Raw genomic sequence first — 24,388 nt, 5'->3', positions numbered from 1 at the left:
CCTGTGTAGTGTAATTTGACTCTAAGCTTGCCCTTCTTTGAGTAGGAGCTTGGGCTACGTGCTCTCCGGAGCTCTCTTGCCATCTAAATTTTTCCAAGTCTATAAAACAGCAGCTTTGTTACCATTACATTTTTTAAGCTTCTTGTCACCATAGAACTTCAAGGCAATCATAAAGAAAAAAGCAGATGGCTACAGTGGGTTTTTTAGGATGTATATACAAAATTACTATTCTAAAATGTAGTCCAGCTTAGAGTGAGGTAAAAGGTAACTACTGGCTTACTGTCTGGTAGACTCTCGAGGGTTTGTTTTCCTCCTGTGGGAGATAATTTCAAAACACTCAAACCTCTTCAAAGTGTTCCTGCAGTCATGCTTCTAATTTCTGATTATGATTCTATTGCTTGCACTTCAGGTGCTTTTTAATCTCTTCTGATCAAGAGATTGTAACATCATTAGACAGTGAACCTTGTCTCCCTCTTCTGTGTTTTATTCTTTTCCCTTTGTCATTAGACATGGTCACCCCACTTGTTTGGTGCTTTGGAGTTCTGTTTGTGTTCATCTTCCCATTTCTCCAGCATTGTTCTAACACTTTGTCCTTTTCCACATAGCAAAAAAAAAAAGTACAGGAGAGAGTTCCAAATAGTTTTTGTTTCTCTGTTTCTCACTAGGCTTTTGATTCTGCTTTTGACACAGCAGTTCAGGCACAAATAGTGAAGCTCTATCTGACATACTACAAATGAGGCAGCAGCGGTGTCCACTTTGGCAGTTGCAACTGCTGTTTAAAATACCTTGTCCACTGCTAGAAGACTCATCTGTAGCTCAGAGAACAGCTAGCAGCTACAGATTGCACAGATTCTTGCACAGAACACTCGGGCACTGGAAGAAGGTTAATTTCATTGCCCTAGAGCTGCAGCAATCAAAAACTGAGAGGAGTTTGTACGCTGAATGTTTAATGTAAATATGTCAGCAGAGCCAAGTCTGTCACCACAGGTGGCACTTGCTGACCTTCTTCTGGAAAGGAGGATCTGTAGTAAGGCCAAAGTTTGTATCCATGGAGGCAGACCCAACTTCACCTGGCAAGGTTATTTGGCTAGACATCAAGGCCAGGAAATCGGACAGGACAGTGTAAGGAAAATTTAATAATTGTTTCATGTAGTGTACTTGAGACAGTGCAAACTTTAATGGGAAATGCACTGTACCCTATACTGCTTAAAAATTGGAATTGTTTTTGGAGTAGTTAATATAGGAGGTAAAGTTTATAATATATTTCCTTAAGCCAACCTTTTGTGCTTCTTTTGCGTCGGAAAACTGTAGGTGGAAAGAGAATTGTGCTCTGCAACTGCTGAATTTGAGGATTTTGTACTGCAGTTTATGGATAGGTAAGTAAACAAAGGATAGGTGAGAGCTTGGCATGTAGAACTTAATAAAACTTTCAAGTTCGACTTACTAATATTGTACTTACTGTGTTTATGTAGATGTTTTGGGCTTATAGAGAGCAGCACACTAGAACAAACCCGAGAGGAGACTGAAACTGAGAAAATGACTCATCTAGAGAGTCTTGTTGAATTAGGTCTGTCTTCTACTTTCAGTACAATCCTTACTCAGTGTTCAAAGGATATCTTTAAGGTATGTAGATCGTATGCTTTCTATCTAACTTTAAAAGGCTTGATTTTTCTGTTGTGAATGCCTGGTGCATTCAGATTCTATTTTCCTTCATTTACCTGTTGTGAACTTTCATGTTTAACCAAGGAAAGGGCTGTGTGGGGCAAATTTAGGACTTCATGTTAATTTGTTTTATGATTTTATATACATCAGTACAGAGCTTTTTAGTTTCTTGATGCTCTCTTACCAACTGATAATAGATGTTAGGATAAATCATTCTAACAGCTTATTTTATCACTTTGTCATTGCAGGCTGTGATTTTTCATTCTTTATGGTAATTCTAACCTACCCAATCCCCTGCTTTCCTTTTCTCTCCCCCCCTACTGCTTTCTCATCTGGGCAAAAGAAGCTTTTCAAGGAGCCATGTGTCTAATGAGATCAGAAAAATTATCTGGATTAAAGTAACTAAGGGAGGAGGGTGGAGAATCCATGTTGTTACATGGACAGATTCTTTCCTTGCAGGTTGGATTAACATGTTGTAATCTGTGAACCATGTTTCCAGTCTTCTGTTTTAAAAGGCTACAATATGTGCAGATGTTGCCTTTTGTGTAACATCAAACTGGGGAACGGTCCATCTGGTGACACAAACGTTTGTGTTGTTTTTTTCTTCTAAAAAAAACCCATCAAATTTCTGTCTTTTTGTACTCATTTTAGGTTGCCTTGGAGAAGGTCTTCAACTTCGCTGTTTCAAATATATTTGAGACCAGAGTTGCGGGTCGAATGGTTGCTGATATGTGCCGAGCTGCAGTAAAAGTGAGAGAAAATGCTCTGATTTCACTTGTTCTTTAGTTTAAAAAAAGAACCCAAAGCCAATACATTTTCCCCTCTTTTCAATAATGTTAGAAGATTTTTGTGTGTATGCTGAGTTCCATAAAGCATTGTATTTTACAATGGCCTATTTATGATGCTGTTTCCAGTGTCGCCCTGAGGAATCCTTGAAGTTGTTTGTACCACATTGCTGCAATGTTATAACTCACCTCACAGTCAGTAAGTTTATGATATCTAGTATTAACTTTATTTTGGGTTTATTTTTTTTGTTAAACATGAAAATAATATTTAAAACTTGTGTGTTTTCCACAACTTAATTTCAGGGATGGAAAACAAATTCTGTCCATTTTGTCTAAAAAAATCCAAACCAAACAACCAACCAAACAACTATTGATGTGTTACATCGAGATAGAAATCTCTCAAGCTACAGGAGCATCCTTCTGTAAAAATGTGGCAGTTTAAAATGTCTCCAGACATTCCTCTATTTCTTGAAAAGCATTCATGATTTTGAATTGGCTAAAGTAGCTTCCAGTTGGGTGGGGGTGCATTGTGAATTGAAAAATTACAATAGAAAAGCTGGGAGTAAACTTCTGGGGTGCAAGCATCTGGTTTATGGTTTAGCTTGTCGGGAAGACTTGATGGCAGCATAGTTACAGCAGTGCTTACCACTTTTTCCTCTAGATGATGATGTGTTACGTGATGAAGAACTAGATAAGGAGCTACTTTGGAATCTTCAGCTTTTGTCAGAGGTATCACAAAGAATGTTCTCGCCTTCTATGTATATCACTGAATCCTGTTTAATACCTCTGAAAAAAGAAAATAAGAAAACCTCTGCTGTTAAAACAAAGCAAGTGTTGCGTGAATGACATTGCAGAGCTTTTTTTTATCCAATTTTAAATGGTACATAATTGGCTGCTGTTTGAAGAAAATAAACATATGGTGTGTATGTACGGAAAAAAAAAGAAGCATTTAATGAACAGTTCTTGAGGGGGAGAGAAAGAAGAGGGATGCATTCAGGGAGAAACACAAGATGCATATGGTTAAGAGAAATCTTTTAAAAATAATCACAATCTATGAGTATTGCTGGGGAATTTTGAATGCAAAGGAGAAGCAATGTGTATCTCAGTTCTTATGTGTTAAACTTTTCCATCAGCAGCAGAACTGGTGGTTTGTGTGCAAATTGAGTCTCATTTGAATTCAGTGTGAGAATGACACCTGGTACAGGATCAGTTGGGCTGTGTAATCATTTCTTTACTCCTCTAGAGCAAAATAATTTACCTGTGAAATGTTTGTCTTCCCTGTTAGATCACTCGAGTGGATGGAAAGAAGTTGCTACCATACAGGGAGCAGCTTGGGAAGATACTGCAGCGAACCCTACATCTAACCTGTAAGCAGGGTTACATTCTGTCTTGTAACCTACTGCACCATCTTCTTCGTTCTGCTACACTTATCTACCCCACAGAGTACTGCAGTGTGCCAGGTGGCTTTGACAAGCCTCTTTCTGAATACTTTCCTATCAAGGCAAGGATTTTCATTTATTTAGGATTAGAGGATTTGACTTTTTAAAAAAAACAATCATACATTATATTACTTGATTTTGTTTGGAGATTTCTGAACATAGATAGCAGCAATGGAAAGTGTAATTGAAAGATGCTTTGGGCTTTGAAACATACAGCAAATAACAAGTTACTTAAAGTTATATTGATAGCAAAAAATGAATACTGACTTAAATAATTTTATAGCACGACATGTTAAGTGTTTTATGAGGGGTGTTTTACAATGATTGCATGACTACAGTAAGATAATACAAAGCAAGAGTGCCTGCTCATGTTGCTTAATCTTGTAATGTATGATGCATTTAATTGAGACCCAGCTATCATTAAGTACAGTGGTATAACACTTAAGTTTAGCATCTAGCAGGAGAATTTTGCAGTTTTCTTTAACTTAAATATACAGTCATAGGATGCGTTGTTGCACTGGGACAAACTTAGTCTTTCATATGCTTCTGTGGATGAGAGCTGCGGCCTTTTTTTTTTTAATCCTATAAATGTGATTATGAAATATAGCAAGTAATGGTGAGTGCCTGGAAAAATGAATGTATGAGTGCAAAACAATTGCAAAAGAAGAAATAGGTATTTTACAGGTAGGCAGAATACCAAATGAAGTGATTCTACACTGACCTTGAGAGAAAATCAAAGCGGCAATAATAAAAATTACTGAAACTGTCAAAAGTAATAAGCAAGTCCGCTGTAAAGACTTTGAGGTTAATTTACCAGTATTACAGATAAACGGTGGAGCAGTTTTCAGCTGGCCTATTTGAATATAAAGCTGCATTTTACTAAAAAGTGTTCCTACACATAACTTTAGAACTGCAGACAATCTAATGTTTGTTACCGAAAGCCAGTAGTTTTATAAAATTATGGGAAGATCAAGTTAGACTAGATACTAATTTAAAACATCTGAATTAAATGCCACAATGCAAAAAAGTGTTTGTTTTTAAAAAAAAAAAAATCCCCCTCTGAAATTGAAAAAACTCAAAATTACTTTCATCTTCCATTCATGAGTGGCTACTTTAGAAAGTGTATATTATATCAACTCCTAATTGCTATTAACAATATAAGTTTATTACCCTGCCCCAGTGTAAAAAGTGCAGTTTTGTCACTTTCTCATGTCAAATAGGACAAAGACAGGAAAAGGAAAGACTACAAATTGTTAATTAATATAGTCCTAAGCATGGACTTTGTTTGAAGCTGAACTCTAATAAATATGGACTTCTCCAGATACTCAAATGATGTTAATTCTATAGCAAATCTGAGCTCTTTGTAAGGCAAAACGTAAAAAGTTGTCTTTGTTACGGGATGACCTAGTGTTTTATGGAAAGTCCAACTTAAAATTTAGCTCTTTTATTTTTAAAATGAAAGTACTAGATTTCCTGAATGTCGTTCAAAACTAAAAAGAAGTATTATTAAGTGGGCTGGTTTCTTAATGTTCTTTATAGGAGTATGAAAAGTCTGAGTTGCACATAAGAATATCTCTGAATTTGTGTCCAATCAAAGGAATAATAAAGTTATATTTCAATTAGACTAGTACAGACCTTTTCCTTTTAGTCCTTTCAGGTATGAGTTACTTTGCAGGTACATGTAGACATTATAGTACGTTTGGGATTTCTATGCAGTTTTATTGTGTTCTTGGTTTTGTTTTTTTCTTGGAATTGTCAGGGTAACTGCTTTACACTAGCAGTAAAGGGAGCTAGCAGTAGCTAGTTCATGTGTCTAGGTTTTTTTACTAATAGTAAAAGCAATTTTTTTTAAAAGCAATTTGCTTCCTAGTTTGATTAATGAGGAATGTCTTCATTTTCTACAGGACTGGGGTAAACCAGGTGACCTGTGGAACTTGGACATCCAGTGGCATGTTCCTTCATCTGAGGAAATAGACTTTGCTTTTTATTTGCTGGATACATTTCTTCAGCCTGAGCTCACCAGACTAGAGGACTATTCAACTGGAAAATTAGAAATGTCCAGGTTAGTGGGGATAGGTATTACGGAAGAAGATGCATTTATCCACTCATGTCTGTTTCAAGTAGTTATTGCAAATCGTACTGGTACTATAAAAATCAAGGAGTAAAATACTGTGATGTTACACTGCCTTTGAAATTATTCTAGGATTTCCAAGGCTTTAAGAGGACACGTAGCTTGAAAGTGCATTTCATAAAATGTGTAACATTATTTTGAATAGAAATGCTCTTTAAAAAAACAAATCTTGAGATACTTTTTTGGTATAAAGACTTATGTTCCAAAATTTTGTAAAATACATTGCATATATTGTGTTTCCATTTAACTGAAGTCAGCAATAGAAAAGCTTTTGTTCTAGTCTCATACCTTGTTATTTTGGCACGACTATGTGTGTTCCTGAGCTCTGAAGTGGAACACAGAACTGATTTGGCTTGGAAATCTGCCTCTCTCCACTTCCTTCCTACGAGTAAGTGGATTCAGTACATAGTGTATCCCTGCAAAAAGTGGCAGTGTTGGAACTGAAGGGGTGATGTAGAGTTGGTGGCATAACAAATAGGCATGGAGGCAAGAATACTGTTGCCTGACCTTGTTAAACTCTGTTATTGTGAAGCTGTGGCTTCATAAGGATTATTTCCTAAGCACAGTATGATCATGGGTTTAGTATGTGCTAAAGCATTGACAAGTATCAAGTAGCTAAAACTGTTTACAAGCATTAAATCTCAAACATTCTTCATTTCTCATATTAAACCTTCATGTCCTTGAAGCTATATATACTGCAGTTGATGTTTGTAGCATGTGACATTATCCCTCGTGCTGTAAAGAGCAGCTCTACATAAAACAGGACATGTCTGGTATACCAGACTCCTAAATATTTTCCTGTGTGACCAAGTTCCCACATTTTCAATCTGAAAAAGACATTTGGTAAATCAATGCTACCAAACTGCAATCAGAAAGAATACTTTAACTAAAAAAGGAAAGTATATGCTTCCTGTTTAAGGCTTTGGTTTATTTGTATGGGGTTTTTTTGTTTTTTTCTTTTCTCTTTGACACCATATATGTAGAGCTATTAATTTATAACAATTGATCTATTATTTGGTCAAGGCTTCACTTGCTACCTAATAGAAATAAACAGTGGTGATTTGGGAGAATGCAGGCAAGTGCTTGAATTGCAAATTAAATTGAATGGCAAGATAGCAAAGCTGTGAGAGTAGAGGATACCATTAGTTGCTGAGGGAGTAATGTGTGAATAAATGGGATGCTAAATGAGCCTGCTATTGCCTTGAGTTGCAGTATTTCTGGGACTTGAATACCTGTTAACTTTTTTCCAGTATTCCACCAAAAATAATCGTGAATCTAACATTTATTGTATATTTGGGAGCTCCAGTGTAATTTTCTATTACAAAATATAAGATTAAGAATTCTGCCAGTCTTTGAACATGTGTATTTAGAGAACTGATAAGTAATGCACAAGTACTAAGAGCTTGTCAATTAGGAAACATTTTAAGACAGGAGTTATTTTACAAATCAGAGCTGCTTAACACAAAGATGAGAACAAAGGGGAAAATTTCTAACTACTAAATGCTACTGCTGTAGATAAAACAGCTGTACAAAGAATTCCGTAATTCTCTAAAACAACACAGAAATAGTTGTTCGCATTATAATTTATGTTACCTGTAAAATATTCACTTGTAAAGAAACTATTCCCTTATCCTAATAATCAGGGTGGGAAGGACTTTTCTTGGCCTTGGGGCTGAGAGTTATTTAATTAGTTTTATCTTAGGTTTAGATAAAATTATTCACAACAATTTTTAAGGGTAAAGCTGTCTGGTTTGAGATTAATTTCTCATAGTACTGACATTATGGAATTTAGGTTGTATCTAAAAATTGATTGCTGTAGTGCTCCCTCTTGTGTCTAGAAGTGATATAGCTAAAGAAAAAGGGGTTTTAGAAAACTTCACCAAAAAATATGGTTTAGCAATTGTGTATATTTTCAAGCATTTAGCAGATAAGTAATCAGATTTTCTTCTTTGTTTAAGAGATGATGTGCAGCAATGTCTTGCTATAGTGCATAACTGCTTGATTGGTTCTGGGAACATTCTGCCTCCTCTGAAAGGAGAAAGGGTGGCTCATCTGTAAGTAAAATATATTTTTATATAGCAATTATATTCACACTGTTTTTAGTGCTTATTGCTATTATAAGACAATTCCTTCTAGTGGCTATTTTTAAGGAGCTTTCATAGTAGTATAAATATACAGAAATTTGAAATAGTGACTTAGAGAAACACTTGAGTACTTAAAACTTGAAAGAATGTTAAGTGCTTTTTTTGGTGCAAGACTGAAAATGGTTTAAAAAGGTAGGTGACTGCACTGTGTTGCTGATGCTACTTTACGTAAAGGAAATGAAAACCAGACTTTTACTTGATATGTTTCCCTCTCTCCAGAAGAAGACTTCAAACCTTAGTGCACTTCCATCTTAGTAATGTGCCTGTCGCCCTCAACGAGTGAAGTTATAAACATTCTGAACTTCTTGTTAGTTGTCTCCTCATTAAATTAGGGAGTATGTCCTGTTTGAGTGCTCAAACTCCTGTGAATAGTGTCATGCAGAACCTGGCTACCAGTGCCAACATGCAGTAGAATTCTAGCAAAAGTGCTTGAGTAAAAGTCCATTTTGTAAGTAGCAGGAACTTCCTGTTGCATTATGGTAGTTCAGGCTTTAAAACAGAGTATTGTTTAATAGATGGAATTGCTACTTTAGCCTTGACTCCCTTGGGAAAGCACGTTGAAATACTAATGTTAGAGGCAATTACAAGTTTGATCTCTGTATTCCTATTGTTGCATCACATGTTGGAAATCTGGAGGGTTTCAGTCAAGCTTATGGCTGCAGTCTGTGTTTGGTGACTAAGTTGTTGTTGAGACTTTTTTGCCCGGGTGCCAGCTACTAAAAGTGCCAAGGAACGCTGGTTCAGTCTCAAATGCATTGCTTCAGGTGCTTGGCTTCTGTGAGCTTTTTGTACAGTGGGAGGGGCTCCTCCTGAGTGTATGTTAGAACATTTGTTAAGCTGGAGAGCTTTATAGAGACCATCATTTACCATTGACTATGTAAGAAATTCTGGGAAATAATCTCTTACTTAAAGAGATGGTGCAGGGCATTCAGGCTGATTATGGCTAGCTTCTAAAATAAGGACTCCCAAGAGCTTTCAAGAGGCATTGATGGTTCCTCTACCAGCAATATTCTGCTGGTTTGTATTAGGAAAATGTGGGAGTGTGTTAGCATCACTTCTGGATTCAGCCAGCCTCTTGCCCTGGTATAAGTTAAGGAGCAAGCATTAGTCACTGGCATTTCATGTAGCTCACAGGTTCAAGGACGGTTTCTGGTGTTGGTTCTTCAAAGGAAAAGGTTTTTTTTTTGTTCTTGGATGCCTGGACTTCAAAATAGAAGGCTATTTTGGCCCAAGAAGTCTTTAACACAACAAAAAGGTCTGTTGTACCTAGAATTTATTAATCAAGGAGGAATTGCCTGTGTAAAAGTTAGCAGTTTTGCACCCTCGTCTAAGTTACTGGATTGTTGATAACTGAAGCCTCATTTGGTAGAAGGCAGAGCCTCACCTATGAGAAGAGTGAATTGCAGCTACCAGGGAATGTTTGTGTAGATTGTCTCTGGTTTTGTTGTGGTGTGGGGTGTTTAGAATTATCTTCTTGTATTGGGCAAGGTCTGTAAGTTCTTAATATACAAATTAGGATGTTAGACTTTAATCAACTTCTAAATAACTTATATACTTCATGGAAGGCTTGCTTCATTTTGTTATTTATCTGTGCTGCCTTATTAAGTGTAGACAATTTGCATGAGAACACTGAATTAAATTTGTTACTAAGGAAATAAAAATCAGACTTTTCTTACATAATCTGACTTTTGGAACTCAGTAGTTCATTCTGCTAAATGTCTGCAGAGCGTCAGAATCCACCATTATCTGATTTTGGACAGACTTTGTACAAATTGATGAAACAACATCTGCCCGCTGTGAGCAGATCTTGCATCCAAACTTTATTTACAGTAAGGCTTTTTAAAAACATAGATAAGTCAATTTATCTTTTTGGTGACTTTACACAGAGCTCTGGAATTTACCCACTGAAGCTGAATGAATTTTTTTGGGTAAGCTTCAGTTCTCATTCTTTCTGTCGTCTAAGTTATCACAAACAGAACATGGGTTTTTAATGCATGAGACAATGTGACAGTGTTTGTGCACAGTGGATTGTACTTTGGCCTAGTAAGATAAACTAAATATGGACATCCTTTTGCACTTCGTATCAAAGAAATGTTAGATCCCTGTTTAGCAACAACAGTTGTAAAGGTCAATATCATTTAAGCATCTTGGGAGATGAGGCTGAGTTCATCCATCCAGGATGGATGGTGTTCATTCTAATGATGCTTCTTATGAAATATGTATTCTATTTCAAGGAGTTACTGTATATAAGCAAGGGTCACAGATGGGAATTATGCCAAGAAGGAAGATGTTGTCTGCACTACCAGTTAGAATGTAGAAGGTGTCTTTTGATGAACTTGCTATTAAAACTGGAAAAAAGTTTTTACTTAATTGTTACTGTGTTGTGAGTTTGTTTGTTTGTTCTGTTTGGTTTTTTTGTAAGATAGCAGTTGACGTTTCCAAGCCTGTTCCCATTATATATAGTGGGAGTGAAGGGCTTTTCACTAAGTCAGTTATCCAGAACACCCTTTTTTTAAGAACTGTATATTCACAGTTAGCACATACTACTAGTGGTGATGATATTCACTGTCCTAAAGTGGCAGTGTTTTTGAATGCAGGTATTGGTGAACTTGGTAAAGAACCATAGTTGGTCTCACACCAGGTAGTACAGTATTGTTATTTGTGCTGGCTGTAAAGCAGAGCTGAGTAGGTTAACTGCTGGATTTTCCTTCATCTTGATGGTTAAGGATACCTGAAGGATATTGCCAAGAAAGGCAAATGATGGGTATTTGTTCCTTCATAGTCCCTTAGTGTGTTAACTGAATGTAGCAAAGTCACATAGATGGGAAGAGCTTGGAGCTATGTCATTTGAACTTCAGCAAAAGTAATAATGTGGGTGGGATGAACTTTAAAACTTTGTGTGTAATGGGATTATGAACTAGATATGATGGTTCAGTTAGTGTGAACTCTGCCACAGGCTGCTCCTGCCACCAAGATCATAGAATTATAGAATGCCAAGCTGGAAGGGACCTTAAGGATCATTTGGTCCAATCTTTCTAGATAATAATATAGTTTAAATGAGATGGCCCAGCACCCTATAAAGCTGAGTCTTAAAACTGTCCAATGTAGGGGAATCCACTACTTCCTTTGGTCTGTGTCCAATGTCTTAACTGTTCTTATGGTGAAAAAAATTATTCTGGAGTCCTATTGGATGCCTTTTTCTCCCTGAATGTTTGGGGTTTATTTTTCTATGCGACAACTGAAAGCTACTCAAATACTTGCAGACCTTGTTTTTGGGTTCTGTTTGCAGTCTTGTTTGGGTGACAGGCAGGAGAAGGCAGTGGCAGGAAAAAAGGAGAAACAGGCTGCTCCTGATGAGGAAGGAAGACTTAACAGCATGAGACCACTGTGCCTGATTTGGTCACTAGTTTGAGTGACTCAGTCATGACGGGGACTAGTATGAAGAAGGTGACCTTGACTGAGGGAGGAAGTTTTGTTGCTTTAAGTAGCAGGGAAAACTAAATATGAAAATGACATATTGACTGTATGTCTCAGATGTCACAAGCTGGTCAAATGCTTATTTCACTATGAGTTGTCATAATTGACCCGTGTTGTGGAAAAGTCCCATGCATTAGATGGGAGGCTTAGGTTTTTTGAATGGATGAGTTTTCAATCTCAGTATTCTGTAAATGTCAGTCTTCTAGAGGGATGAGAATGTAACAAAAGTTATGAGTGCTGTTTTGGGAGAAGAAAATGAGTGAATCTGAGTTGGAGTTGTAAACCTTTTCACTTTAAAATAAATTGCAGAGCTGAATATGTGAGACTGCTTTGTGCTGACATGGTAGTTAGTTGCTATGTGGTGCTCTGTTGTAATTCTTCTGAAGGTTTTTCTATAGTAGGAAAATAGAGCTGTTGCAAATGTGGTTTGGAGACTACTACATTTTACTGCAGTACTTCTAACACAGGGTTCTGTTTTGTTTGACTACAGGTGGTGTATTAAAATTCATCATTTTAGAGACAATGTTTCAAAGTCTGTGCTGTTCACTTAGAGAAACTTAATTTTGAAAAGTTTTGTGGGAAGTCACTTGGTGCATTTCTATGGACTTTTGCAGGTGTTTGTTCCTCAATATCAAACACCTGAGAGTACCCAATAATTTAAAAATGTCCATCTTCTCATAGTTAAGAATGGTCTGGTTGGTATCTCAGCAGTTTGTGTTTATTAGCTATTGTAAATAGATTGGCTTCTTGATTAGTCAATACACAAAGATTTGCTATTGGTTTTGGGGTTTTTTTAAGCTGAAACTGCATAAAATTCCCCAGCATTGGTCTACTATATTCACAGAATCACAGAATAGTCATGGTTGGAAAGGACCTCAGATCAGAGGTCCAACCATGAAAATAAAACCAAAAACCAAGCAACAAACAAAAAACAACCACACACAACCACACACTCCACCAGAAAACACCAACTGAAAAAGAGCCGCACAACCTCAGCCACTGGAGCATGCCCTGAAGTGCCACATCTGATGTTTCTTGAATACCTCCAAGGATAGTGACTCAATCACCTCCCTGGGCAGGCTTTTCCAGTGCCTGACCATTCTTTCAGTATAGAAATTCTTCTGGCTCATGTTAAGGCAGCTGTCCACCAGGTCCTTTTTTGCTGGGCAGCTCTCCAGCCACTCTTCCCCAAGCCTGTAGCGTTGCTGGGGGTTGTTGTGACCAAAATGCAGGACCTGGCACTTGGCCTTATTGAGCCTCCTACAATTGGCCTTGGCTCATCGATCCAGCCTGTCCAGGTCCCTCTACAGAGCCTTCCTACCTTCTAGCAGATCAACACTTCCACTCAATTCAGTGTTGTCTACAAGCTTACTGAGGTTGCACTCAATCCCCTCATCCAGATCATTGATAAAGATACTGAACAAGACTGGGCCCAAAACTGAGCCCTGACGGGACATCACTAGTGACCAGCCACCAACTAGATTTGACCCTGTTTACCACAACTCTTTGGGCCCAGCCATCCAGCCAGTTTTTTACCCAGTGAAGAGAACACTTTTCTATGCCATGATTCACCAGCTTCTCCAGGAGAATGCTGTGGGAGGCAGTGCCAAAGGCCTTACCAAAGTCCAGGTAGACAACATCCACAGCCTTCCTCTCATTCAAGAGGCAGATCACATGGTCACAGAAAGATAGAAAGTTGGTTAAGCAAGACCTCCCTTTCATAAACCCATGCTGGCTGGACCTGATCCCCTGGCTGCCTTGTACTTGCCACAGGAGCTCACTCAAGCCTCTCCATGATCTTTCCTAGTATCAAGGTCAGGCTGACAGGCCTGTAGTTCCCTGGATTGTCCTTCCGGCCCTTCCTGTAGGTGGGTGCCACATTAGCCAGCCTCCAGTCATCTGGGACCTCCCTTGTTGACAATTGTTGATAAATGATGGAGAGAGGCTTGGCAAGCTACCCAGCCAGCTCCCTCAGCACTCTAGGGTGGATGTCATCTGGACCCATAGACTTGTGTGTCCAGGTGCAGGAGCAGATCCTTAACTACTTCCTCCTGGATTATGGAGGGGTTGTTCTGCTCTCTATCCTTATATTCTAGCTCAGGAGGCTGAACACCCTGGAGGAAGCTGGTCTGACTATTAAAGATGGAGGCAAAGAAGGCATTAAGTCAGCCTTTTCCTCATCCTTGGTTTCAGTGTTTCCCCCCCACATCCAGTAAAGGATGGAGATTCTCCCTGGCTCTTCTTTCATTGTTGATGTATTTGTAAGAGCTTTTTTGTTGTCCCTTATATCAATGGCCAAGTTAAGCTCCAGCTGAGCTTTTGCCTTCCTAATTTTCAGTCTGTATGACCTAATGAGATCTCTGTAGTCCTCTTGAGTTGCCTGTCCTTTTTTCCAAAGGTGGTAAAACCTTTTTTTCCTAAGTCCCAGCAAAACCTGCCTGTTCAACCAAGCCAGCCGTCTTCCCTACCCTTTGATCTTGCAATACATGGGAACAGCCTGCTCCTGGGCCCTTTTATTTCCTTCTTGAAGAGTGTCCAGCCTTCCTGGACCCCTTTGCCCTTCAGGACTGTCTCCCAAGGGACTCTCTCAACCAGTGTTCTGAACAGGCCAAAGTCTGCCCTCTAGAAGTCTCTGGTGGAGGTTTTGCTAACCCCCCTCCTTACATCACTAAGATTGAAAACTTCATAATTTCATGATTGCTAACACCAAGACGGCCTCTGGCAATTGCATCTCCCACCAGGAATTCTCTGTTTATGAACAGGAGGTCCAGCAAGGCACCTCCCCTGCTAGGCTCACTTACCAGCTGTGTTAGGAAGTTGTCTTCCACACATTCAAGGAACCTCCCAGTCTGCCTACTCTCTGCTGTGTTACATTTCCAGCAGATGTGAGGTAGGTTGGAAGTCCCCAACCAGAACAAGGGCTGGCAATAGTGAGACTTCAGCCAGTCACTTAGAGAACACTTCATCTGCCTCCTTATCCTGGTTGGGTGGTCTGTAACAGACTCCCAGCACAGTATGTGCCTTATTCACCTTCCCCTTCATCCTTACCCATAAACATTTGACTTTTATCATCACTATAATCAAGCCCTATACAATCAAAACATTTCCTTTTGTTAGAATCAGATCATGCCCTTATTTTCATGGCTTTATAAACACTCTCCTGTTTATCTATGAGTACATACTTTGGCATCTGCCTTCATGAATCTTCTGTCAGTCTAGGTTAATTTTCTTGGTTTCTCTTATTCCTTGCTTTATCTTTTGATGACTGGTAGTCTCTGAACTGAGAAGTGATATATTTTATTACAGAAAACCTGTTGTTAAATTGACCCATGTTTGACTTGGGCATGCTCAGTATACCCAAAGACATTAACTGTGTGTGTGTGCACATGCATGCAGTCAGTACACACAGCAGCCTAGGTGTTGTGAAGTGCTTGAAAAGTGATTTCCTTGTTCAGTGAACTTGAGCATAAGTAATTTAATTTTCATAATGCTCTTTTTCAGAGAACAAGCAGTTCTTATGTGTATTTTGTGATTTTTTTTTTTCTTCCAAATTTTGGTAGCAAAAATTCCTATGTGTGTTTTACATGAAAGACATGAAATTTGGGTACCTCTGAAAATCTCATCATAGTTCATGCTATTTTAAATGTTAATTGTTTCTGGGAATGTTACAGGTGCTTAGGGAGGAGACAGGCAGTTGAGTAGAAAATAAATTAGTGCACAATCCAAGCACAAACTGAATAATTGAAACTTGTCAGAATTGAAGAGTTAAATTTCAGTAGGAAATAGAACTTTAATAAATGTCACTTTGTGTAGACTTTTTTAGCTGTTAAATAGCAAGGAATTTAAACCTCATCTTTTTTAGAGGATAAATTATTTTCTGAAGTGTCATGCATAACAAATGAATAGGAAACTATTTCATTACTCAGTAGTATGTATTTGTATTATTATTCCACATAGTGGTCTTAATCTCTAGTAGAGATGCCAGTGGTTTCATGTGCATTCTGTGAATTACTTTTTTAGTTACAAGGGGAAAGGAAAAGAGGAGTTGAGGCTGCCAGAGGTTATGAGGAGCAACCCTTTGCGATAGCAGTAGTTTTTTGTGGCTGAATTATGGTGTTAAAAGCCATAGAGTCAGAGCCGTTGTGAATTACCCTGATACAGTGGAGGAAAAAGGAACACAGAGGTTTTTCTGCACCTGCAAAAACACAACATAATGGTTGCTCTGCCCTAGGAGATGTGTGCAGGGATACATAATGCTTCTGTGCACCCAGTCTATCCTTTGTCTTAAGAGGCCACTGTGAGTGATACCAGTGTCCTCTTTATTATAATATATCTAATGGTGTGCAAATAAAGATTATTTCAAACGCAGACAGTCTCTAAGCTTGAGAAATCTTTCACTGATACTCAGTTGAGTTCCCTTGCACTTTGTTTCCTTTCCTTGCAGCCTGCTTATTAACAAGGTAACACCGAGCTACTGAACTGAGGAAACAAAACCAGAGTTACATGGAGAATACGCATTTTTTTAATCTCCCTGTTAAATACAGCTTGGTTAGTTAGGAAGCAGGATTGCTATACTCCCACTACAGACCTTGGTAGGAGCTTCCTTGATGTCCTTTCACTGAAGGTGTTCAGACTACACATCAAGGATAAGACCGCTTCTTTGAAATGTGTAAGGTTGTGAAACCTGTGCTGAGTGGCAGCACTAGCTAACCTCTCTTGGCATCTCCAGGAAACTTCCCAGCTCTGCTGGGGGAGCTGCACACAGAAAAGGAAACAGTTACTCCTTCATGGTGAGTAACCCTGTTTTCTCTTTGTTCACCTTCCGACTGTTGTCTCTTTATCTCTTATGTGAAAATAAGTTGATGCAGCCCGTGATCTAGTCCTTAGCATGGCACAGGGGTGTTTTTTGCAATTCAAAAAATCTCTGCTATTGCTTCAGTGGAGTGATGCTACTTGTTTATGAAAAGCTGTGTCTGATTATCTGCTGCATTGTTTATATACTGAGGAATATCTACACAGACACTTGACTAAAGTGCTCTGTAAAACGTCTGGAAGTTGAAAAAAGTAGCACATCAGTTTTTCTCAAAGAAGATGCTTTGGTTTTATAATGTGGCAAATGAAGGAATTAATTCTTCCAAGTTCTGTTTATTGGCATTTCTGTCCCAGCTATAATTTTGGATTTTCTCGGCAATTTGTTTTGAAAACTGTTGATACAGAATGAATTAGTGTTGTCTACACACTGCATGAAGCATTGTTTTGAGAATCTTGCTATCAGTATTGACTGAAATTATAAAAAACATTTCCTGTCTCTTCCTTTTGTGTATCCCAAGTAGAACACTTATTTTTCTCTGGCTCAGTGGCTGACACTTCCAATGCTGAGTATTATTAGCACGGGTCTTAGTATGTGGGCCAGCTAGAAAACTTTGTTGCACTTAGAATATAGTATTTTCATACTACTGGTAGCTTTGCTGAAATAAATGGTTCCACTTGTGCAGTAGTGTCATCGGGAGGGTAAGGACTATACCAGGCTAGTTCTTAATTACTGGATGTTATGTGTTGAGTTGTTATTCCTGGTTTGCTCAGGAACCTGAAGTGGAGACAGAGCTTGGAGTGTTGCTTTTCCCTTGTTTTAAATATAAGTGGCTTGGCTAGTTGGTAAAGAAATGGTTGAATGCGTTTTGCTGGGAATGGGAAAGAAGCATGAAGATTTGTAAATCTTTCTGTAGAGTACCTAAGGAAAAGTGGGAAATTGCCCTTCAATTTTCTTTGTCTCATGGAGAGGAAAGCCTCATATAAGCTTAATTTGTGTATTTGTATCAGGGAAAACTGTTGAAGGGTAAAAATACTGTAGAAAAAAATGCTGCTGTGAGCTCATTTACTTATCAACACATCCAACATACTGTGCCAAGGAAAAGTAATTGCTTAATGTCTGTCTGGGTTGGTTGGATTTATCTGATACCTTTCTTTTTTTAAGAAGTAATAGTATTTGGGGTGGGAATGTTCACACTTTTTTTTTCTTTTTCACGAGATGTTAATTTCAGAAGTATATCTTCTCTTATCTTCCCTACTGAACAGATCTGATTGTGGAGAAATACATAGTAGACATTTTCAAAGTTGATGCTGTATTATTCTAAAAGAGCAAGTGTATGAGAACACAGAGCTTTATATGTAGTTTTTCAGGACCAAAGTATTGGGTTGATGTTGGATATTTTGGAAATTCTATTAGTGACCAAGTTGTACTTTAAGCACTTTTGCCAGTGCCGAGTTTTGGGGGAAAAAATAGTGGGGAAAACTTTTGGAATGGCTTGTTTTCCGGATAATTTAGGGCTACCAGAAATATGAGGAAAAGTAAATGAAGATTACACTTCTTGATGTCAAAGTCAAGAAAGATGCTTCAGTTTGATGTCTGTAGGTGCAGATGCAACTGTTAAAGGGCTGCTAAGTCGGTTTGCTTGATTTTTGGTTGCAAGTTTTTTCTTGTGATTGGCACTCCTTCATCTAATCAGCACAATAATTGAAGCACTGATCTTTTAATGTGTTCACTTTTACTGGAGAAAAAGGACCCTTATTTCCAATGCTGACAGACAGAAGTTTTCTGTTGGTCTGGAATCTGAAAGTTTATTTTAGTGTCTGGTAGCACATGCTCAGATATAGACTCTAGTGTTTTCTGTTGTGCTATTTAGCATTTGTAATAGGAGTAGATTCGCATTGCTTCACTTAGGATAATTGGAGTAAACAAAGCTATCAGTGCAATTTTATGTGAAGTTTTTTTTAATAGGGAATACTTGATACTATTTGTTTAATATAATACACTGGTGTGTTTTGTCCTTGAAAGCTTGAATTTATCTACCTTAATGTTTAGGGGACAAGACTGTGGTTAAAAGAAACAAAACACAACCAAACGAAACCTTACACACACAAAAGCCCAAGTATATGTAGAATATATTCTTATGTCTTATAATTGGCATGTGGTATCCATGTCTGTATTTTTTGTGTGGTTACATAAAAAAGCAAATTCACAGAGACTAAGAATTCACTTATCAATTCAAAGTATATTTTTTTAAGTTTGCCTCAAGTCCTGGGAAAAGTGGCTTTATTTTGTTGTATGGTTATTAGTAGTGAACTTCATATAGCAATAACTATGACTTCTATAGATAATGGGTATAGTTCTTTATAAAAAAAGGACCGAAGTCAGACAAGCTTCATCAGCTTAACTTGTCAGGAAAGGATTTTGCCTCAGTGGTGAAATTCATCTGTCCTTTGTAGACTAAGATGACTAGGAGCCACACTTGTTTTGGTGAGTGTCTTCGTAGGTTTGACAATGAGGCCAAATCTCTGGCTGTTTAACAGAAATAATGAGGCTGTGTTCAATGAGAAATCAAGTTCCTGAGTTCAGGTTGTCCATATGGTGTACTTGCCTCCGACAAAACACTCTGATCCACAAATATGGTTGGTTTATAAATGTTAGATTTTACTGTTAGTAGATCTAAATGTCCTTGGTGCTACTGTCATAAAGTTTAACTTCTTAAAATGAATTAAATGTCAGTGAAACTCACACAGTCAAGGATTTCCGTAATGTGTAGTAATACTTGGTTTGTTTTCATGCAGGGTCCCAAGTCTGGTGTCCTTGGAAGAGACAAAACTGTACACTGGTGTTGAATATGGTAAGTAGATATTAATTCTGTTCACACAGGTTGTGTTGTTTTAATTTTTTTTTCTTTCTGCTGTAAAAACAGTACATTATTTTAGCACAATTTTGATTCTTCTCTTTATATTAAATGGGATTTTTTGGCCAAAATAGAAGTTTGTGTGTTCACATCATTTTGCCTCCAGCAATGGTACACAAGATTCAGTGGAGCTTAGGCCCAAACCCTACCTCCAAATGGTTGGCCCATGTGCTTCCAAGGTGCAGGAAGCAACACCTGTCACCCAAGGACTGCACTTGAGAGGCAGAGGGAATCAAGGCATAAGCTGCTAAAGCCTGTGACAGCTTCATTAGAAGAAAACTGCCTTTTTCAGGCTTTATTGTATTATTTACCATGTGAAGACTATGGTATTGGACTATTCCATGGTTTTAGAATAGTTGAATTAATACTGCTACTGAAATCTGGTCCGTTAGTTGGCAAGGTGTGAGTTTGTAGCTATATAACATGTATGTCTTTTGAAGCAATTAAGATTAATCTGGTTTAAATCTTTCCAAGGAGACTGCTTTTATTGTTGATCCTTCCTTCTGCATTTTTTGTTGTTTAGATTGGGAATATCTGTTCCCCATAAAGTGTTGCAGTCTTCTACTGGCTTGTATCACCTGATACACAAAATATGTATTCTGTTGACTGTTTGTTTTTTTTTTGCCCCACTTAATATTTTAGGTTTCATATGCTAAATAATCGCCTCCATCTGTGGTTAGAAATGAAGCCAACTGTCAAGGCAGACGAAGAAGAGTATGTGCCTAGAAACACCGTTCTGTTGACTTCATAAACAAAAGAAGGCCATACAGAGCCGTGTCTTTAGATATAACAAGATGGTTATTTTTGTTACAGTGCATACTGCCGTTTCTAAATAGCCTGCTCCGGCTTTCCACTGGTTTACTTATCTAGAAATTTGCTTTTTATGCTGCTATATAATAAAGAGAAAATGTTTAATTTTTTTGTAGATTTATCAAGAGAGAATTATCGGGAAACAATTGCAAGGGTTACGAGGAAATTGCTGCGTAAGTTTAGCCACTCCTCTATCTAAAAAGTACTGTCTTGTGCTATTAAGTGTAATTTTACGGATGAGAAAATTTTCATTTACTTTGCTTAGAATTCATTAAGCTATGTTGAAATTAAATAGTTTTTAGTTTTAGAGCTCTTCTCCTGTCTGATAATAAATTATTTTTCTTTCAATTGCAGGCTATATACTTGATCATTCAGAAGATGATACCAAGTCTTTATTTCTAATAATAAAGGTATACTTCTAACTTGTAATACCAAAGACAAGATTATTTGTTTTGCAGAATAATCAGTCTTTGTCATCTTTTTCTTTCTACAGATTATTAGTGATGTTTTACAGTTCCAAGGGTCTCACAAGCATGAGTTTGATTCACGATGGAAAAGCTTTAATCTAGTGAAAAAATCAATGGAGAACAGGGTCAGTGATTTTTCTTTGTAAAACTTAGGTGTGGTGTTGGTAATGGTCCCTAATGTTCAGAAAGACTTTTTTGTATCTTCATTACTGTCTTAATAAGTTTTCATAATTCCAATATCTGGTTCCTTTATAAAAACATTTTTTTGCAATTCTTTTGAACCTTTATTTGGAAATCTTATTAGTAAATAGCTTGGCATTTCTGGATTGTAGTAACCCTCGGTTTGCACATATCCTTGGACCAAAGTCTGAGATTTGGCATGATGCTCCATTCTGGTCCTTAGTCATCAAGAAATTTCTATGACCAGAGCTTCCTTGTGCTTTCAGAATAGGAGGCAGATAAAAAAACCCTTTACCAGGACAAAAAAACCAAGATTGTCTGCCAGGAAGAATTTCTGCCTGAAATTAGGCTGTTTCCAGAAGAAAAAGAGTACATGGGGAATTCAATCAGTACAAATTTCTAATATGAATACTGGATTCTGAACTCAATTATGTATTTGTTTACAGCTTCAAGGAAAGAAACAGCATATCAGAGCTTTGCTGATAGACAGAGTTATGTTGCAGCATGAGGTAATACTTACACTTAAATCTTCACTAACTTCTTTACTTGAAAAGCTGATTTGTTATGTTGTCATTTAGCAAAAGATGCAATGATCCTGAACTAGTGATTGATTCTCTTACATGTGTAAAATGTAAAAACAATCTGCCCTTTATTTGTGTTTTCCATGCAATTTAGCTGAGAACACTAACAATGGAAGGCTGTGAATATAAAACTTCCCACCAGGAGATGATCAGAGATCTTTTGTGTTTGTCGACAAGTTCATATGGTCAGGTAAGGAACAACCCCTTTTCAACTGAAATATATGGAGTTTTTGGTTGATCTCTTTGTTATGTTTTCAGCATCTTTTGTTTCCATGGCAACATGAAGTCTTATTTGCATTAGTTGTCAATTTTGGCATAGTTACTGCTTTAAGCCCCCTCTTTCTAAAACAAAGAACATAAATGGGTGGAGAGGCTGCTAACTTAGGTTACAAATCCTAAATTTTTTAAGGACTTAATCCTAGGCCTCTAAAAACAATAATTACATTTTAAAGAATTTAATAAAAATATACCAGGTTGAGGTTTTAGATATTATATGATTCATTACACTATTTGGAATGCTCAGTCTACTTCTAGGAAGTAGCTATGATGGCACCTGAGTTCTTAAAAATACCCAAAACAAGTGTGCCAACAGTTGGATCCAGAACTTTTTGCCCAGTGAAAGCTCTGTGTGTGTCTATCAACTCAGCTGTATCCACAAGGTCTCCAGGCTCTTTAGAGTTCAGCTAACTGCATCTGTTACCTTAGCTGTTTGCTTTTCAAATGATTGTAAAAACACATTGACTGTTTTGGCAATATAAAGAATTTTCTTTGACTTTGTGGTTGTTGGCAGGTATATGCTAGAAACAAGAAGTAAGTTTTTCTAAACAACTGTGAGCAAGGGGAAGGGAAGCACATTATTTACCACCTACTACAAATAACTTTGTTTCTGTGCACAAATGGATCATGTAAACTCTGCATGAGTAACTGAAATGGCTAAGGATGTTATTTTCTATAGTATATTTTTAATTCAGAAGAATTCCTAGAAATGTCTCTCTTTCCACAGGTCAGAAGTAAAGCTCAGCAAGCATTCTTCACAGCTCTGGGAACGTACAATTTTTGTTGCAGAGATATAATCCCTTTGGTTTTGGAGTTCTTGCGTCCAGACCGGCAAGATGTCACTCAAAAGCAATTTAAAGTACAGTCTTACTAACTTAATTACTTTCAAAATACAAACAAAACTCTTATAGGAGAGTTTTTAATCGTAGAAGCGGGGTTTGCTTGTCTATCAGCATGACTGATATTTCTATGGCATATAGTTTGTGCGCATCTAGTGTAAGGAATTATTTGGATTAGATCATCTGTCAAGAGAAATGTTTGTGTTCCTCATTTTATTGTGTTGAGGTATTAAAAAAATGTGTTAATGCCTGTTTTTAAATTATTAAATGGAAATTGAGAAACTGTAGTCCAAGGTGGTAAAACTCATGAAGCAGTTCTGTCAGCTGTAGCAGTATCAGAAAGCAGTGTGAACAGGAAAAAAGGTTGATCACCCAAAATGTTACACTAAATCAGGTGGGTTTTGTTATGAAGTGGTGAGTGAATGCCAATGCTGTCAGGCCTGGAAATGGTGTTGACACAGTGACACCAGAATTCAGTCTGTCTGTCCAGGTGTTTGAAAGCATCATGTTCTCATCTTTTCCCTGCACCGACCCCTCAGTCCCCCTGACCACAGGGGCAAGTTGGACTCCTGTCATGTGGTCGGAACAGCAGCTGTGGCTTAGTATTGTGCTCCAGCTGCCTGATAGGTACTATCGGACAGTGTGTGATTACTTTGTTTGCATATCTTATCATCCCTTGTTTCTTCATTATTATTATCTGCCAACTCCTTTTTTCCATCCCTGTCTCCTCCCAAATAAGCAACCCACGCCTAGATACTTTCTCCCCAATTGGTCCCAGTTTTGCTACACTTGTGGCATTTGCTACCAAATGATACCTGAATTTGTTAATTCTGACACAGCTACCAGGCAGTCTTAGCCTATATGATATTATTGATATGGTTACCCAGGCACTGTTGTTCTTTGTAAGACTGCTCTCATAAAGGTCCCCAAGACTTCCTTCCAATTGCCTGTGAAATACAACTTTTTCTCCCATAACTCCTAATTAATTTTTATTCTGTGTGGGCGCATCCTTATGTAGATAGATACCACATCTCAACAATGCTTTTAACTTTCTAAAACTACATCTTTTCCTTTTGCAGGGTGCCTTATATTGTCTTCTTGGAAATCACAGTGGAGTGTGTTTGGCCAATCTTCATGATTGGGACTGTATTGCACAGACGTGGCCAGCAATTGTTTCTTCTGGGCTTAGCAAAGCTATGTCCTTGGAAAAACCCTCCATAGTTAGACTTTTTGATGACCTAGCAGAAAAAATCCATCGGCAGTATGAAACAATTGGATTGGACTTTGCAGTAAGTGACAGATTGCTTGGTGTTAATGTCTTGGATTCTGAGAGCATTCAAGTACATAAATTCCTGAGCCTCATGTATATTATTTGAGTTACTGATGTTGATTGCATTCCAGTTTCTGTTACAGAGGAATGTAGATGTTTGGTTTTGATACTGAAGTAATAGAGCTTCCTGTAACGATGTGATGCAGTGCTATGTGATGTGCTCTAGGCAATCCTGCTTTAGCAGGGGAGTTGAACTAAATGATCTCTAGAGGTCTCTTCCAACTTGACAATTCCACGATTCTGTAATTCTATTGGAATTTGTAATTTTTTGTTAGCCTCTAAGGAAGCCTTTTACAGAAAGGAAGTTAAGTTGCCTTTCAGTGTTAATTACTATGGGTCTGGCTGATCAAGTGTGAAGATGTGTGTTGGTCAACAGTGTAATCATATTAACATTGTCAGTATTTGTAGCATTGTCCTGCACAGCACTCAGTACACAACTGCCTCTTGCCTCATTGGTAGGATAATTGGCATAGTACTTATTTTAAAGTATAGGTGCCAATTAATAAAAATATTTATTATCAATTTTTATGCTTAATGAAA

The 24,388-nt window shown here is 37.7% G+C and overlaps 1 protein-coding gene across 3 annotated transcripts in view; it reads left to right on the top strand.

The window, feature by feature from the left end:
* Positions 1 to 24,388, top strand: part of PSME4 (proteasome activator subunit 4) — a 67,955-nt gene that overhangs the window by 23,845 nt on the left and 19,722 nt on the right. For all 3 annotated transcript variants that reach the window (XM_051613453.1, XM_051613451.1, XM_051613452.1), the window contains exons 13-28: positions 1,312 to 1,376; positions 1,473 to 1,623; positions 2,314 to 2,412; positions 2,577 to 2,646; positions 3,109 to 3,176; positions 3,733 to 3,948; positions 5,791 to 5,948; positions 7,976 to 8,071; positions 19,247 to 19,302; positions 20,292 to 20,348; positions 20,530 to 20,585; positions 20,669 to 20,767; positions 21,269 to 21,331; positions 21,498 to 21,593; positions 22,407 to 22,538; positions 23,598 to 23,807. In XM_051613453.1, the coding sequence (XP_051469413.1) occupies positions 1,312 to 1,376; positions 1,473 to 1,623; positions 2,314 to 2,412; positions 2,577 to 2,646; positions 3,109 to 3,176; positions 3,733 to 3,948; positions 5,791 to 5,948; positions 7,976 to 8,071; positions 19,247 to 19,302; positions 20,292 to 20,348; positions 20,530 to 20,585; positions 20,669 to 20,767; positions 21,269 to 21,331; positions 21,498 to 21,593; positions 22,407 to 22,538; positions 23,598 to 23,807 (1,692 nt within the window). The remainder of the gene's footprint in view (positions 1 to 1,311; positions 1,377 to 1,472; positions 1,624 to 2,313; positions 2,413 to 2,576; positions 2,647 to 3,108; positions 3,177 to 3,732; positions 3,949 to 5,790; positions 5,949 to 7,975; positions 8,072 to 19,246; positions 19,303 to 20,291; positions 20,349 to 20,529; positions 20,586 to 20,668; positions 20,768 to 21,268; positions 21,332 to 21,497; positions 21,594 to 22,406; positions 22,539 to 23,597; positions 23,808 to 24,388) is intronic.

This window comes from Apus apus, chromosome 3 (genome assembly GCF_020740795.1).
Source record: "Apus apus isolate bApuApu2 chromosome 3, bApuApu2.pri.cur, whole genome shotgun sequence".
In the NCBI taxonomy this organism is placed as follows: Eukaryota; Metazoa; Chordata; class Aves; order Apodiformes; family Apodidae; genus Apus; species Apus apus.
This window is presented reverse-complemented; position numbering and strand designations above follow the sequence as displayed.